A 12,500-nucleotide genomic window follows, 5' to 3' on the forward strand; every position below is an offset into this window, starting at 1 on the left:
AATAATAATAATAACACTAGTCAACAAAATGAAACTTTTTTTAATCATCAGAGTTGCAAACTAACTTTTTTGTGTTAATTTTTTATGCTGATTAAGAATCTGAAGTCCGTTTTTCCCTATCAGGTCACATTTAAATGTTACAGATACCTGTTATTTTAAAGTACAGGGAATGTAAAGCATATCTATAAGGTATATTGAATACAAGATATGACACTTCCATGGCATTTTATTGTACAAAATCAAAACTGTTTTGCACAAAACAAAGTTAGAATGTACTCTAAAGGATTACCACTTAAAATTTTTGAGATTTGGAATTTCTTTGGTGTTTTTTCTGAGGGTCATCCCTGTATAACATCCAGCAGTAGTCAGCTAACATTCCTGCATTCCAAAATCCTTGATACCGTTGTTCCATTGATGCAATATCTTGATGGAAGCGTTCCCCTTGCTCATCAGATACTGCCCCAAGGTTTTCTGGAAAAAAGTCCAGGTGTGAATCAAGAAAATGTACTTTCAGTGACATCCGACAGCCCATTGCAGCATAGGAGTCTAGAAGACATTTCACGCCATTTCTAAACTCTGGAGATTTCTTGTTGCCTAGGAAGTTTTCACAGGGCCATTTGAAAGATTCCCAGGCTTTAAGCTCAGTCTCATCCAGTGTTGTGAGGAAGTTGTTGTCCTTCAGGAGTTCCTTTATCTGCGGACCTACAAATACGCCTTCCTTCAGTTTTACCTCAATGATTTTTGTAAACTTAGCCTTCACGTATTCAAAACTTTCAGAGTTTTTCCTGGCAAGTGTCTTCACGAATTGTTTCATGAGGCCAAGCTTTATGTGAAGAGGGGGAAGGAGAACATTTTCTGGGTTTACAAGTGGCTTACTCTGGACGCTAGAAACCCCCGGTTCATATGATTTTCGCAGGGGCCACTCTGATTGCACATAGTGCTTAGCAGTTGCACGACTGTCCCATAGGCATAAGAAGTAACAATATTTCGTGAATCCTGATTGCATTCCCATCAACATTCCAATCACCTTCAAGTCTCCACATATTTTCCACCTGTAGTTTGTGTACTTTATGGCATTGAGAAGTACATGCATGTTCTCGTAACACTCCTTCATGTGTACTGAATGCCCTACGGGAATGGATGGTTTCTTATTGCCGTTGTGTAGTAGTACTGCCTTGAGACTTCTCTTAGATGAATCAATGAATAAGCGCCATTCAGATGGAACATGTTGTTGACACAAACAGCGGAATAACTCATCAATGTTATTACTGAAACAAAGCGGTCCATCAACAGAGAAGCAAGAGGTCAGATTCTTGTTTCTCTTTCTGAAATAAGTAATACAAACGTCTTTCTTAAGTAGACACTTTTCTTGTAGACGAGATGCCAATAGTTCAGCTTTATCTTTCGATAACGACAAGTCTCTCACCAAATCATTTAACTCTCCTTGAGAAAATTTCTGGGGTTCACCTTCATTTTCAGTCACGAAATCTTCATCCACTTCGGTTTCTTCCTCATCAGCAGTATATTCCTCAAGAAAAACATCGTCAGACATCTGAAGGCCATTCTCTGGTGGCACTGGAATAGGAAGATCATCATCGTTGTGTGGTACTGGTCTTCTTGCTGATTCCAAGTTAGGATACACAATCTTATGCTTAGTCTTTGCAGTAAACCCATATACATTAACCTTGCAAAAATAACAGTCCGTGAAATGATCCTTTGGTTCTCTCCATATCATAGGTACTGCAAAAGGCATTGCTCTCTTCCTCTTATTAAGCCAATCCCTTAGTCCATTTGAACAAGCTGAGCAGATGATATGGGGTGCCCAACTCTTATCTTGATCCCCAAGAGAGCATCCAAAGTATAACTGGTAAATATTCTTGATTTCAGTTGTGATGACACGTTGCTGAGCTTTGATAGTAAATGAACCACAGACATAGCAAAATATATCAGGGCTGCTTTTGCAATGCCTTGACATCCTGAATTGAGTTTGGTGATGGTGATGGTGATGATGATGATGATGATGATGAAGATGGCTGGACACCTGAAGCAAAAAGAAAAATTTTGAAGGTTCAATAGATGATCAGCAAAATATTTTTAAATATTTTGTGAAAAATGCTCAACTCAGCTATCTAAAATCATAACGATGAACATGAAATTACATAATGTACACAATTGGTTATGAAATGCCAATCAGAACTTGCCTGTATAAGACGATTACATGTAGCGATGATCCTGATCGGCGTTATATGCCTCTCTTATCTCATCAGAAAAATTGTGCCTGATAGAAGGAAACCGATTACATTTTCGAAATCAGCGGACAAAACTACATATTAAACACCACATAAAATCCCTGATGAAAAATTGCTGTTGACCAGTGTAATAATAACAATAATGATAATAATAATAATAATAATAATAATAATAATGATGATGATGATGATGATGATGAAAAGATGTTACAATCATTAAAAAAAAAAGCTAAGGAATAGCTGTGTTGTACAACATTGTTATTTCTTGTTCTTGATTAAGTCCACAAATGTCGGTATGGCGCTCTTCTTATACAAGTCGGTGTATGCTCTGATCGGCTTGATGGTATTGTGATGCCGCACCTGTAGCCGTGGTTGTGGAGGTAAAAGGTTCCGGTGCCAAGGATGTTTAACTAGGATGACCGCAAACGTCCTCAGACTCTGAAGATAATGGTCAGCAAAGGTAGGAAGTCCGAGTGTGGTGAGAGCGTGCCGATAGGGGGTGTATTCGTTGCCAAGGATTGTGCGACAGTCTCTTTTCTGCACTTTCTCCAGCTGTCGCTGCTACGTGACTGTCAGTGAGGAGGCCCAGGAAGGTGACGCGTACATCAATTTGGGTAAAATGAAGGAAGTGTAGATGGTTTTGAGATTTCCAGCCTGTGCTCTTAATGAACTCAGGCGACGCAGTATATACAATTTGTGGGAGGCTGCCCTGACGGTGTTGGCGGTGTTCTCCTTCCAAGTCAACTTATTGTCGATGGTTATCCCCAGCAGCTTAGTTGACTGGACCACTTGTAGGGGTTGGTCGTCAATTGTCAGCAGGGGAGGGGGGAAATGTCATTGGAGATGTGGAAGTGCATTACCACAGTTTTCTTGTGGTTGATTGTGACTCTGTTGTGCACTGCCCATATGTGTAGCTTGTTCACCGTGTCCTGTAGTGGGTTGTAGTCCAGGTCAGTGTTGAACACAAGGATCCCCACCGTGCAATCATCAACATATTTCCACCTGTGTGGTGTGCCTCCCAGGGCATCGTTGATGAATATTAGGAAACACAGTGGACCTATTCTTGTTCCCTGTGGTACCGCGCAGTATAGATGCTGAACTATAGAGACGTGTCCCTGAAATCTGACAGCTTGACATCAGTCCGTCAGGAAGTCAGATAGCCAAGCCACCAAGAAGGTAGGTAGGCCAAGGTGGATGGCTTTGGTGATGATAGTAGTGTGATCAACAAGGTCGAAGGCTTTCTTGAAGTTCCCTTTTGAAAACTTTCGTTTTAACACCTGTAATGTTCCGTAGGTGTTTAGATAAGTGATTGAACAGTCGGGGCCCCTTCTTGAGATGCTGTTGTGTTGGAGCGTCCTGACTTTTAGTGGACACTCTGATGGCAGGGCCAATTGGGTGCATTTTCTTCCGGTTCTTTTTTCTTCTGGGATGATATGGGTCTTTACTGGTTTAATAGGTTCTGTTTTGGGTAGAGTGATCTGGCCTTTTAGGATTTTCCATGTATATATTATCAGATATCTCTCTAGTCTCCTCTCTATTGAGTAGAGCTCATTTTCAGCCAGTCTTTCCCAGTAATTGTGTTTGTCCACATCTTGGGGAGCTGGAGTTCTTTTGATTGTCGAGGTAAGGGTTCTCTGCAGAGCCTCCAGCTGCATGATGTGGCCTTGTTTGTATGGAGCCCAAAGTTGTGAGCAGTGGTCTATGATAGGGATGACTAGGGCTTTCCATAAGGTTAGCAGGGTTTCTGGTTCTCTGGTGTGGAAGGTTCTAAGTATGTATCCCATTCGTTGTCTGCATTTTGATACTGTTTTTTCTATGTGTTGATCAAATGTAGCATCATCCGAAAGTATAAGTCCTAGATCTCTTACAGATGTTTGTTGTGTGATATGGTTTCCTTTCTTACCGAACTTTATGAATTCAAATTTGTCCTCATTAAATTTCATGTTATTCATTTTTGCCCATTTGTATATTTTATTTAGGTCTTTCTGTAGTTGGGAGCTATCTTTTTTGCTAGAGATTGTTTTGAATACCCGAGTGTCGTCTGCAAATGACAGTAGTGGGCTGGAGATATCGGTGTTGATGTCCTTGATCATAATCAAGAATGGTATAGGGCCAAGGACAGTACCCTGCGGAATACCACTTATCACTGCTTCTTCTCTTGATGCTATTCCCTCCACTTAGGTAATTTGTTTCCGATTTGTAATGAATAACTGAATCCACTCCCCAAGCTTGCCCCTTATCCCTAGTCATTTGGTCTTTTGAATGAGGATCATATGGTCAACTTTATCATAGGCTTTAGTGAAGTCTAGATATATTGCATCGACACTTTTGTTCTCTCCAATGGATTTTAAGATGAAATTGTGGAAGTCTATCAATTCTGTTAGACATGAACGTTTGCTTCTAAAACCGTGATGGAAGTCTCTTATTAATTGTTTTGTTTTTTCTAGGAAATGTATAATATGTTTTTTTTTATGATTCTTTCAAAAAATTTAATGATATTTGAGGCGAGTGCTATTGGCCTGTAATTTTTCGGTTCCTTTTTGGATCCTCCTTTATGTATTGGAGTGACATTGGCAAGTTTGAATATTTCTGGTATTTTACCTGTGTCCAGGGACTTTCTCCACAGTGTGAGGAGGGGAGTTGATATTGTCTTTTTGCATTCTTTGAGAATGTAGATGCCTATACCGTCTGGACCAGGTGACGCTGATGTTTTCATATTGTCTATAGCCTTCTCTATATCTTCCTTTCTTATTTCTATGTCCTCTAATGTATCTTTATCTTGGACCGGAGTTTCTTCAGTTGTGTGGATATTAGTTGACGGGGTGCTCCAGGCCTTGACATACTGGGTTTGAAGGATGTCAGCCATTTCTTGTGGGGATGTGGTAGTATGTTGTCCATCTGCCCTAACTAGTGGTCCGATATTGTTCTTTAGTGTGGAGTTCTTTTTTGCATAATTAAAGAAAAATCTGGTATTGTTTTTTATTGTTTTTATGGCTTTTCTTTCACTGTCCATCCTTTCGGTTTCGTGAGATGTTTTTATTTTATTTTCTAGATCACGTAGTTCTCTTTCAGCTCTATCTCTTTCTCTTATATTGCGTGGACTGTCCTTTTTGTGGTTGTTGGAGAGTGATTTTCCAATTTTGGTTCTCCTCCTCATTAATGTCTTTCTGTATCTATGTTCTTTTGATATATTTTTCCTTCTTGGTTGCTTCTTGGGTGCGATGGAGTAAATTATTTTCCTTAGTTTTTTTTTTCTATTATATTCCAGCATTCCTGTGTACCTTGGTTCTTAAGTTCTTCGTTCCAATTTATTCTTTCAAGGGTTTCATTGATTTTTACCCAATTAGCCTTGTTTATGTTAATATCTGAGAATGGCATCCTTCTTTGTTTATGAATCACTGGGTTTAGTAGGGATATATTTGTTTCTGTTACGATTATATTGTGATCCGAGTGTATAGTTGGGGATATGTTAAGATCATTTAACATATTTGGATTATTGGTCAATATGAGGTCGAGGATGTTGTTGTTTCCGGTTGGAGTATAAACTTTTTGGGTTAAGAGAAGCGTTTCCATAATTTTGTTTAGCATTTCTCCTTTGTTGTGGTATTTTCCAGACTCCATGGTGCCATAGCTGCTCCATGTACAGTTTGGTAAGTTGAAATCACCTGTTATTATCACCTCCCTAGAGTGCTCTTTGATTTGAGGACAGTCTGTAATTTTACTGAGTATGTCCTTCATTTCTGAACTGGAGCTGTCTGGTGGGATGTAGATGGTGGCCATTATTATTCTCCTGTTTTCTACAGTAATTGCTATTATGATTATTTCACATGCACCATTCGAATATGAGAGTATGGTTTCAGAAGGGATGATTTCCGGGATGTACATTATAACACCTATATGTGATTGTTCTTCTCTATCCGTTCTGTGGTAACTGTATCCCTTTATTTGAATTTCAGAGTCCATAATATAATCATTGGGGTTAAGTGAGTTTCTGTTAATGCTATTATTGCCGGATCTCCCATAGTTAATGTTACTATAAATGGTATTTTGAATTGGTTACTATTGGGATATAAGCCTTGAGTATTTATATAGATTATTGGAAGGTTGGGTGTGGTGGTAAGGGTCTCCCCCAATGATGTATTTGGTTGAGGCTGGGTGGGGGTTCCCAGTTGGGGTTTGATTAATCCCGTTGTGTACATCATGGAGTTTTGGAGGTTTCTCATTTGTGCCTCTATTTCTTGAAACCCCAATATATAGTCATGAGGAATACTAGTTTCTTGATTTTCTTGGGTCAATGGTTGTGGTTGTTTTGGCTTTGCAGGTTCCTTTGTGGGTTTGTCTGCCTGTTGAACTTGTGTTCTTTTTGTGTCTTTCAGATGGGGGTATTTGCAGTTTAACTCATAGCATTCTCTCTTTTGCCATGAGAATTTACAGATGTTTGGGTGTAGGAATTTACATTCAGCACCTTCTCTACAACCTTGTTCATCAATTCCATCCCTCATGAAGTATTTGCATAGGTAGGGGTGGTTGGATGGGCAGTCTGAACCATCTGCTCCATATTTGCACATGCCTTTCTTGTAATATCGGCATATGTTCTTTTTTGCTGGCTTTTTGTTTTTCAATTGGTGGTTAGCCTGATCATGTGTAGTATTAATGGTCTCTTTATTTTTAGGATTTGGACTAGGTTTCTCTTTTGAATCTAGAGGTGGGGTCGAGTTTAGTGTATGGTTTCTATTTGGGATTTTACTTTGGGGTTTTGGGTTGGAGTCTATGTTCTTTGGTGAGTCTCTTAGTACTGAAAACTTGATCGATAAACTTACTTTATTCTCCTGTGCTGTTGTTGGTTGACTTAAGGCAATTACTTCCTCTGTTGGCATGCCCTGGTTTGCTATATGCATATCTGTGCTAGGCCTTGGTAGAAGTTGTTGGGTTTGGTTGGGTTTTGCAGTCTGCTCATGTTTCGATGAATGGTTTTGTATAGCCCCTGTTAGGTTATGGTTTGTATGCTGTGGTAGGGCTTGGCTCAGTTTGGTAGTGGGCTGGGTGTTTGTGTTTGTGGGATTGGTGTTTCTCCGTTTTCTTCTCTGGTTTCTGTTTCTGTTTGTGGGCTTGATGGTGCACTGATTTCTGTGCTTTTGTGTGTTTTTATTTTTGAAAGAAATTTCATTTGCCAAATCAGTGCGTCTTCGGCCTCCTTTGTTTCATTTTTCGTGGGCTCGTCGTTTCGATATTTATGATCAAAACACCTCTTACACGTGAATATTCTTTTTGTTTTCATAAAGAATACTATTTGGTATAATGGGAGCCCTGAGCAAAAATAATGAATCCAATTCGAGGATCTGCTGCACATAATGGTGTGTTTCATATCATCAGACATGTTTCAAGTGTCGCATGAATTCGTTTGTTTTGATACTGCGTGGGTGGCCATCTTGATTTCTGCGTCGATCACTGTGATAATGACTTGTTTAATAGTTGTTAATAAAGCGTTTCAATTCACTTCACTATTTTATCACTACGATTTCACTTTACAAATTTGCTTATTGTTTTCTTTGTGTGGGAATTGTTTGGATTATATCGGTAAATTTTACAAATTTGTAAGAAAATAGAGCGGAAGACACCCAGATTTTGCAGGATGATCTTAATAAACTGTTAACATGGTCGGTGAAATGGCAAATGAACTTCAATATCTCTAAGTGTAGCGTGTTAAACGTAGGGCTACACAACCCCGAAAATAGATACAACTTAGATGACACGTTTTTAGAAAAATCTGAGTGCGAGAGGGACTTGGGAGTTCTGGTGAGTCCGGACCTTAAAACCAGGAAGCAGTGCATTAGCGCCAGAAATAAAGCTTCATTGCTAGGACGGTAACGAATAGAAGTGCAGAGGTAATTATTAAACTCTATCTAGCGATAGTTAGACCCATCCTTGACTATGCGGTACAGTTTTGGTCTCCGTCCTACAGAATGGACATAAATTCACTAGAATCAGTACAGAGAAGAATGACCAAAATGATACAAGGACTCGGAAATTTGCCTTACGAAGAGAGGCTTAGGCACCTAAACTTACACTCTCTGGAAAGACGCAGAGTGCGGGGTGATCTAATAGAAGTGTTCAAGTGGATCAAAGGCTATAACAAGGGTGATGCAAACAAGGTCATCATAATAAAACAACAGGGCAGGACTCGCAGTAATGGGTATAAACTGGACAAATTTAGATTTAAGAAGGAAATAGGCAAGAATTGGTTTACAAATAGGGTGGTCGATGAATGGAATAAACTTAGTAACCACGTAGTAAGCGCTGAAACTATCAGTTGTTTTAAAAAACGATTAGACAACTTTATGGATGGGGACGACAGGTGGTGATGGATACGGAGCTGTCTAGTGTAGGCCTTATGGTCTTTTGCAGTCTCCTTTATTTCTTATGTTCTTATGTTCTTGACATGACCTGACCTTTCTTGTCTGGTCTTCTCTGTCGCATACCGTACCAGCTTTTAACACTGTTAAACCACTGGCTGCTGTTCTGCTGTAAGTGCTTGAACTTATTGGGGTAATACATTTTCTTGGATCTTTTGATTTCCCTTATGAGTGTGTGAGTGTGTGTGTGTGTGTGTGTGTGTGTGTGTGTGTGTGTGTGTGTGTGTGTGTGTGTGTGTGTGTGTATTCACCTCGGATCTGCTGCAGTCTCTGTCGAGACAGCCAGACACCACCCTACGGCAGTGAGCTCAGAGCTCCTTATTAGCCGATCTCTGGGTAGGTCTGAGACCCCTCACACACCACACACCGGGACAGCAAGGTCACAACTCCTTGACTAACGTCCCGTACCTACTCGCTGCTAGGTGAACAGGGGCTACACGTGAAAGGAGACAAACCCAACTTATCTCCGACCGACCGGGGAATCGAACCCCGGTTCTCTGGCTTGTGAGGCCAGTGCTTCACCAATCCGCCACCGAACCGTGTGTGTGTGTGTGATAATCTTCAAGTTCTATTTCCGATTTATATATAGTATCTTCGGAATTTTCATATCCTAATTTCAATCCCTTCACAAATTCTACAGTTCTCTTATATGACGAATTATTCTAATATCTTTTTCCTGGCCTACCAATATTCATCTTCATTTTTTTTTTTTCTTTCTTGCGTCTAATTTACTATATACAAGATTTTGGGTCAGAGAAAAAAATCAAAATCAATATCAAGTTTCATATTAATCTCCGACTTCAGACGACAATGTATTATTCTTTTTGTTTTTATCAGATATTTTGTTCTGATCAATGCGTTCTCAATTAAATGTCATTTGTTACGTGTTCAATAGGCGATAGACCTATTCATGAATAACATAATTTTTATCACGACTTAATTCTTTTCTGTACCTTGCATATGCCCCCGGCGTCCCACTCGAGAGGAAGAAAAAAATTATTGGAATGGGGCTCAGATCCATTCTTCTCCTGCTCCTGCGATGGTGTGTGTGTGTGTGTGTGTGTGTGTGTGTGTGTGTGTGTGTGTGTGTGTGTGTGTGTGTGTGTGTGTGTGTGTGTGTGTGTGTGTGTGTGTGTGTGTGTGTGTGTGTGTGTGTGTGTGTGTGTGTGTGTGTGTTTATTGATTCATCAATGAGAACAGATATTTTGCTATTTACATACTTGGCATGCTGACAATTTTTTTTTTTTTCATATTAATAGCTATGTGATTATGGCAACACCATTTTGCTTTTGTAGTTTTAATAAGCCAAAGTGATCAGAGTATGGTTTGTCATTCTGAGCTAGATAATATGCAGATCGAAAAATGGAACAAGTTGTCTTGAAATGCAAAGCATTCATAGCATCACACAATTTTTCAAGAGCATCATCTCTAGCTACGTTTTTAACTTTTAAAGCAGTAACATGAGTTTTGATAGTTGTTGTTCAACATCTTTTTTCTGAGAGACTTGAAACGTGTACTTTGATCTGCTCCATATTGGGATATTTGTTATATCTGCCATTCATTTGATATTGTTAAACCCTTAGAAGTGAAAATTGTCACATTGTTTATGTCTACATATACTTTACACCCGAGATTATCATTCCTAAAGTCTAACCATGGTTAAGTGTCTTTTTCTTCCACATTCCTTCAGTCCAAACACCTGAACATGGATACAAGCTAGACTCCATAACACTATTGCTTTTACCTTCTGAACTGCACATGCATCCAGTTTGAACATTTGAACTGGAAGCGGTCGAACTCGAAACAACTTTTTTCACTTTCACTGTTAGGCCTAGTGTTATCACTGTCAGTGTTAGTCTCCTGTACGTTACTCTTCTTACACTCTTCATTTTGTTTACGAAAGAAGGAAGTCAACATTGTTTGCTTTGAACTAGAAGCCATGATGTGGTTGTTTGTGAGAGAGAAAAAAAATCCGTATTAACGATAAATTCATGGACCATCAACCACCACTGTAAATATGGCACTGAGTGAGCGGAGTGACAGAGACACAGAAGCATATAAAGCTCCCCACTCAGTATTTTACACCACGTTAAACCAACCCCCCAAAATGCTAGATTATATAAATATTTGCCTGCCTAGTATTTACTACTAATTGCTTATTGCTAAACCAGAATATTCGTATCCAAAATGGCATGTTGCTAAGATTGGCAACTTTGTCTCACACCGTTCGTCTGGTAAATGGACAAGAAGCGTTCACGTGAGTGCATCGGGCATGTACACGAGGATATGACAAGCTCTTTGGGACAAGATCCCATCAACAAACAGACCGGACTGAGAGGCAACAGCAGAGGCAAGAACAAGGTAAATATACTTTCACACTTTTAGTAATTATATTTTTGAATGTCACAACAAGTTGGAAGTTTTACATGCTTACCACATTGTACTATTTTGCAGCCGAAAGAGGCAGTTATTCACGTGGATGGCATTACCTTGGGTGATTCCAGTGGTGACAGTGACGCTAACACAGAGGATATGGATTGCCAGTAGCCTCGTCCAGGATGTTCTTACCATGAAGACACCGTGACTTTGACATTCCCCAGGAGTCAAGGGATATGATGTCATCTGCAATACAGCTGATCGTCTTCTTTTCTGACAATCAAGTTACTGGCCTAGTTTCAGCCACCTTGAAATCTGGTGGGGCTGATCTGAACAAGTTAATCAGTTTTAGATCAGCAATACGTCATAACAGAATGCTGTCCAGGTACAACATCAGTCAGATCTACATGGCGGAGTTCAGTGGGAACTCTCCCCAGCTTGCTGCTCTACATTGGGATGGGAAGATGCTCAGAGACGTCTTGGGTAGAGACTCTGGAACCACCTCAGAGACTAGCTGTGCTCGTGTCTGGACCACCTGCCTATCCTGAAGGGTGGTTACTGAGAGCACCTTTCATCGGCAGCTCAACAGGCACAGCTCAAGCTGAGGCATCAATGGACTTGTTGGAGACATGGGAGTTTACAGGTGTCATAACTGCCCTTGTTTTTGACACTACATCCAGTAATAGTGGAGTAAACCGGGGAGCTGCCAAACTGCTTGAGGAAAAGTTGAGCACTAAGGTGTTTTACCTGGAGTTCAGACGCCACATCCTGGAAGTGCTAGTTGGAGCAGTCTGGGGAAAACTGTTTGGCAAGGTGAAGAGTCTAGAGAATCCCTGGTTTAGACGCTTGAAGGATGTGTGGGGAAAACTGACAACAGACACCCCTAAAACCATGATCATTACATTCAAATGGCTCAGGAAAAAGATGAGGGATTGTGAGGAAATACTTCATGACATCCTCACATCTGACACGGAGAGCTGACTACAAGGAAATGGCTGAGCTTACAGTGATTGTTCTTGAAGGCACACCTCCTCGCGGGATTCACAGGAGTCGACCAGGGGCCATTCACCAGGCCAGATGGATGGCCAGGAACTTGTATTCTATGAAGATGCTGATGTTTTGTGACCATTTTGAGTATGATGAAGAGACTGTTGCAAATCTGGAATTATTCAACATCTTCCTGGCGCTGTTCTACATACCAATGTGGATGATGTCAACATCTGCTGCAGATGTTCCTGTGAATGATCTTCAGTTCATCCAGGACATGATGAAGTAAAAGAGATTAGACCCAGATCTTCGGAAGATGGAAAATAAAAAGTTGTACTTGACACATGAGGCCATGCCATTCGCGTCCTTCAGCAGCAGGCTGAGTGACAAGCAGAAACAGGACACTGCTGCTCAGCTGCATGCCACTCAAAAGCCAGACTGCTTCAGGAGGAGAAAACCTGTGCTTCAGGTGACA

General features: G+C 40.4%; 2 protein-coding genes across 2 annotated transcripts; both read right to left on the minus strand.

The window, feature by feature from the left end:
* Positions 1-20: 20 nt before the first annotated feature.
* On the minus strand, positions 21-2,367 carry LOC143026937 (uncharacterized). Its single transcript, XM_076187728.1, has 2 exons — positions 2,202-2,367; positions 21-2,041 (listed from the first exon to the last, which is right to left on the minus strand). Exon 2 carries the CDS (start codon positions 1,973-1,975, stop codon positions 293-295), a length of 1,683 nt encoding a protein of 560 aa, XP_076043843.1. The 5' UTR covers positions 1,976-2,041; positions 2,202-2,367; the 3' UTR covers positions 21-292.
* A 694-nt stretch (positions 2,368-3,061) lies between these two features.
* LOC143026859 (uncharacterized) lies at positions 3,062-4,342 on the minus strand. The gene is made up of 2 exons (XM_076187640.1): positions 3,839-4,342; positions 3,062-3,178 (listed from the first exon to the last, which is right to left on the minus strand). Exons 1-2 carry the CDS (start codon positions 4,340-4,342, stop codon positions 3,062-3,064), a joined length of 621 nt encoding a protein of 206 aa, XP_076043755.1.
* Positions 4,343-12,500: the final 8,158 nt, after the last annotated feature.

The sequence above is a fragment of the Oratosquilla oratoria genome, chromosome 7 (genome assembly GCF_046742065.1).
Source record: "Oratosquilla oratoria isolate Oo_2021 chromosome 7, ASM4674206v1, whole genome shotgun sequence".
NCBI classification, from domain to species: Eukaryota; Metazoa; Arthropoda; class Malacostraca; order Stomatopoda; family Squillidae; genus Oratosquilla; species Oratosquilla oratoria.

Coding starts and splice junctions, on each gene's coding strand:
- LOC143026859 (XM_076187640.1), bottom strand. CDS start 4,342: ATGATCAAGGACATCAACACCGATATCTCCAGCCCACTACTGTCATTT. Junction 3,179..3,838: donor GAACTCCAGCTCCCCAAGAT/GTGGACAAACAC, acceptor AACCCACTACAG/GACACGGTGAACAAGCTACA.
- LOC143026937 (XM_076187728.1), bottom strand. CDS start 1,975: ATGTCAAGGCATTGCAAAAGCAGCCCTGATATATTTTGCTATGTCTGT.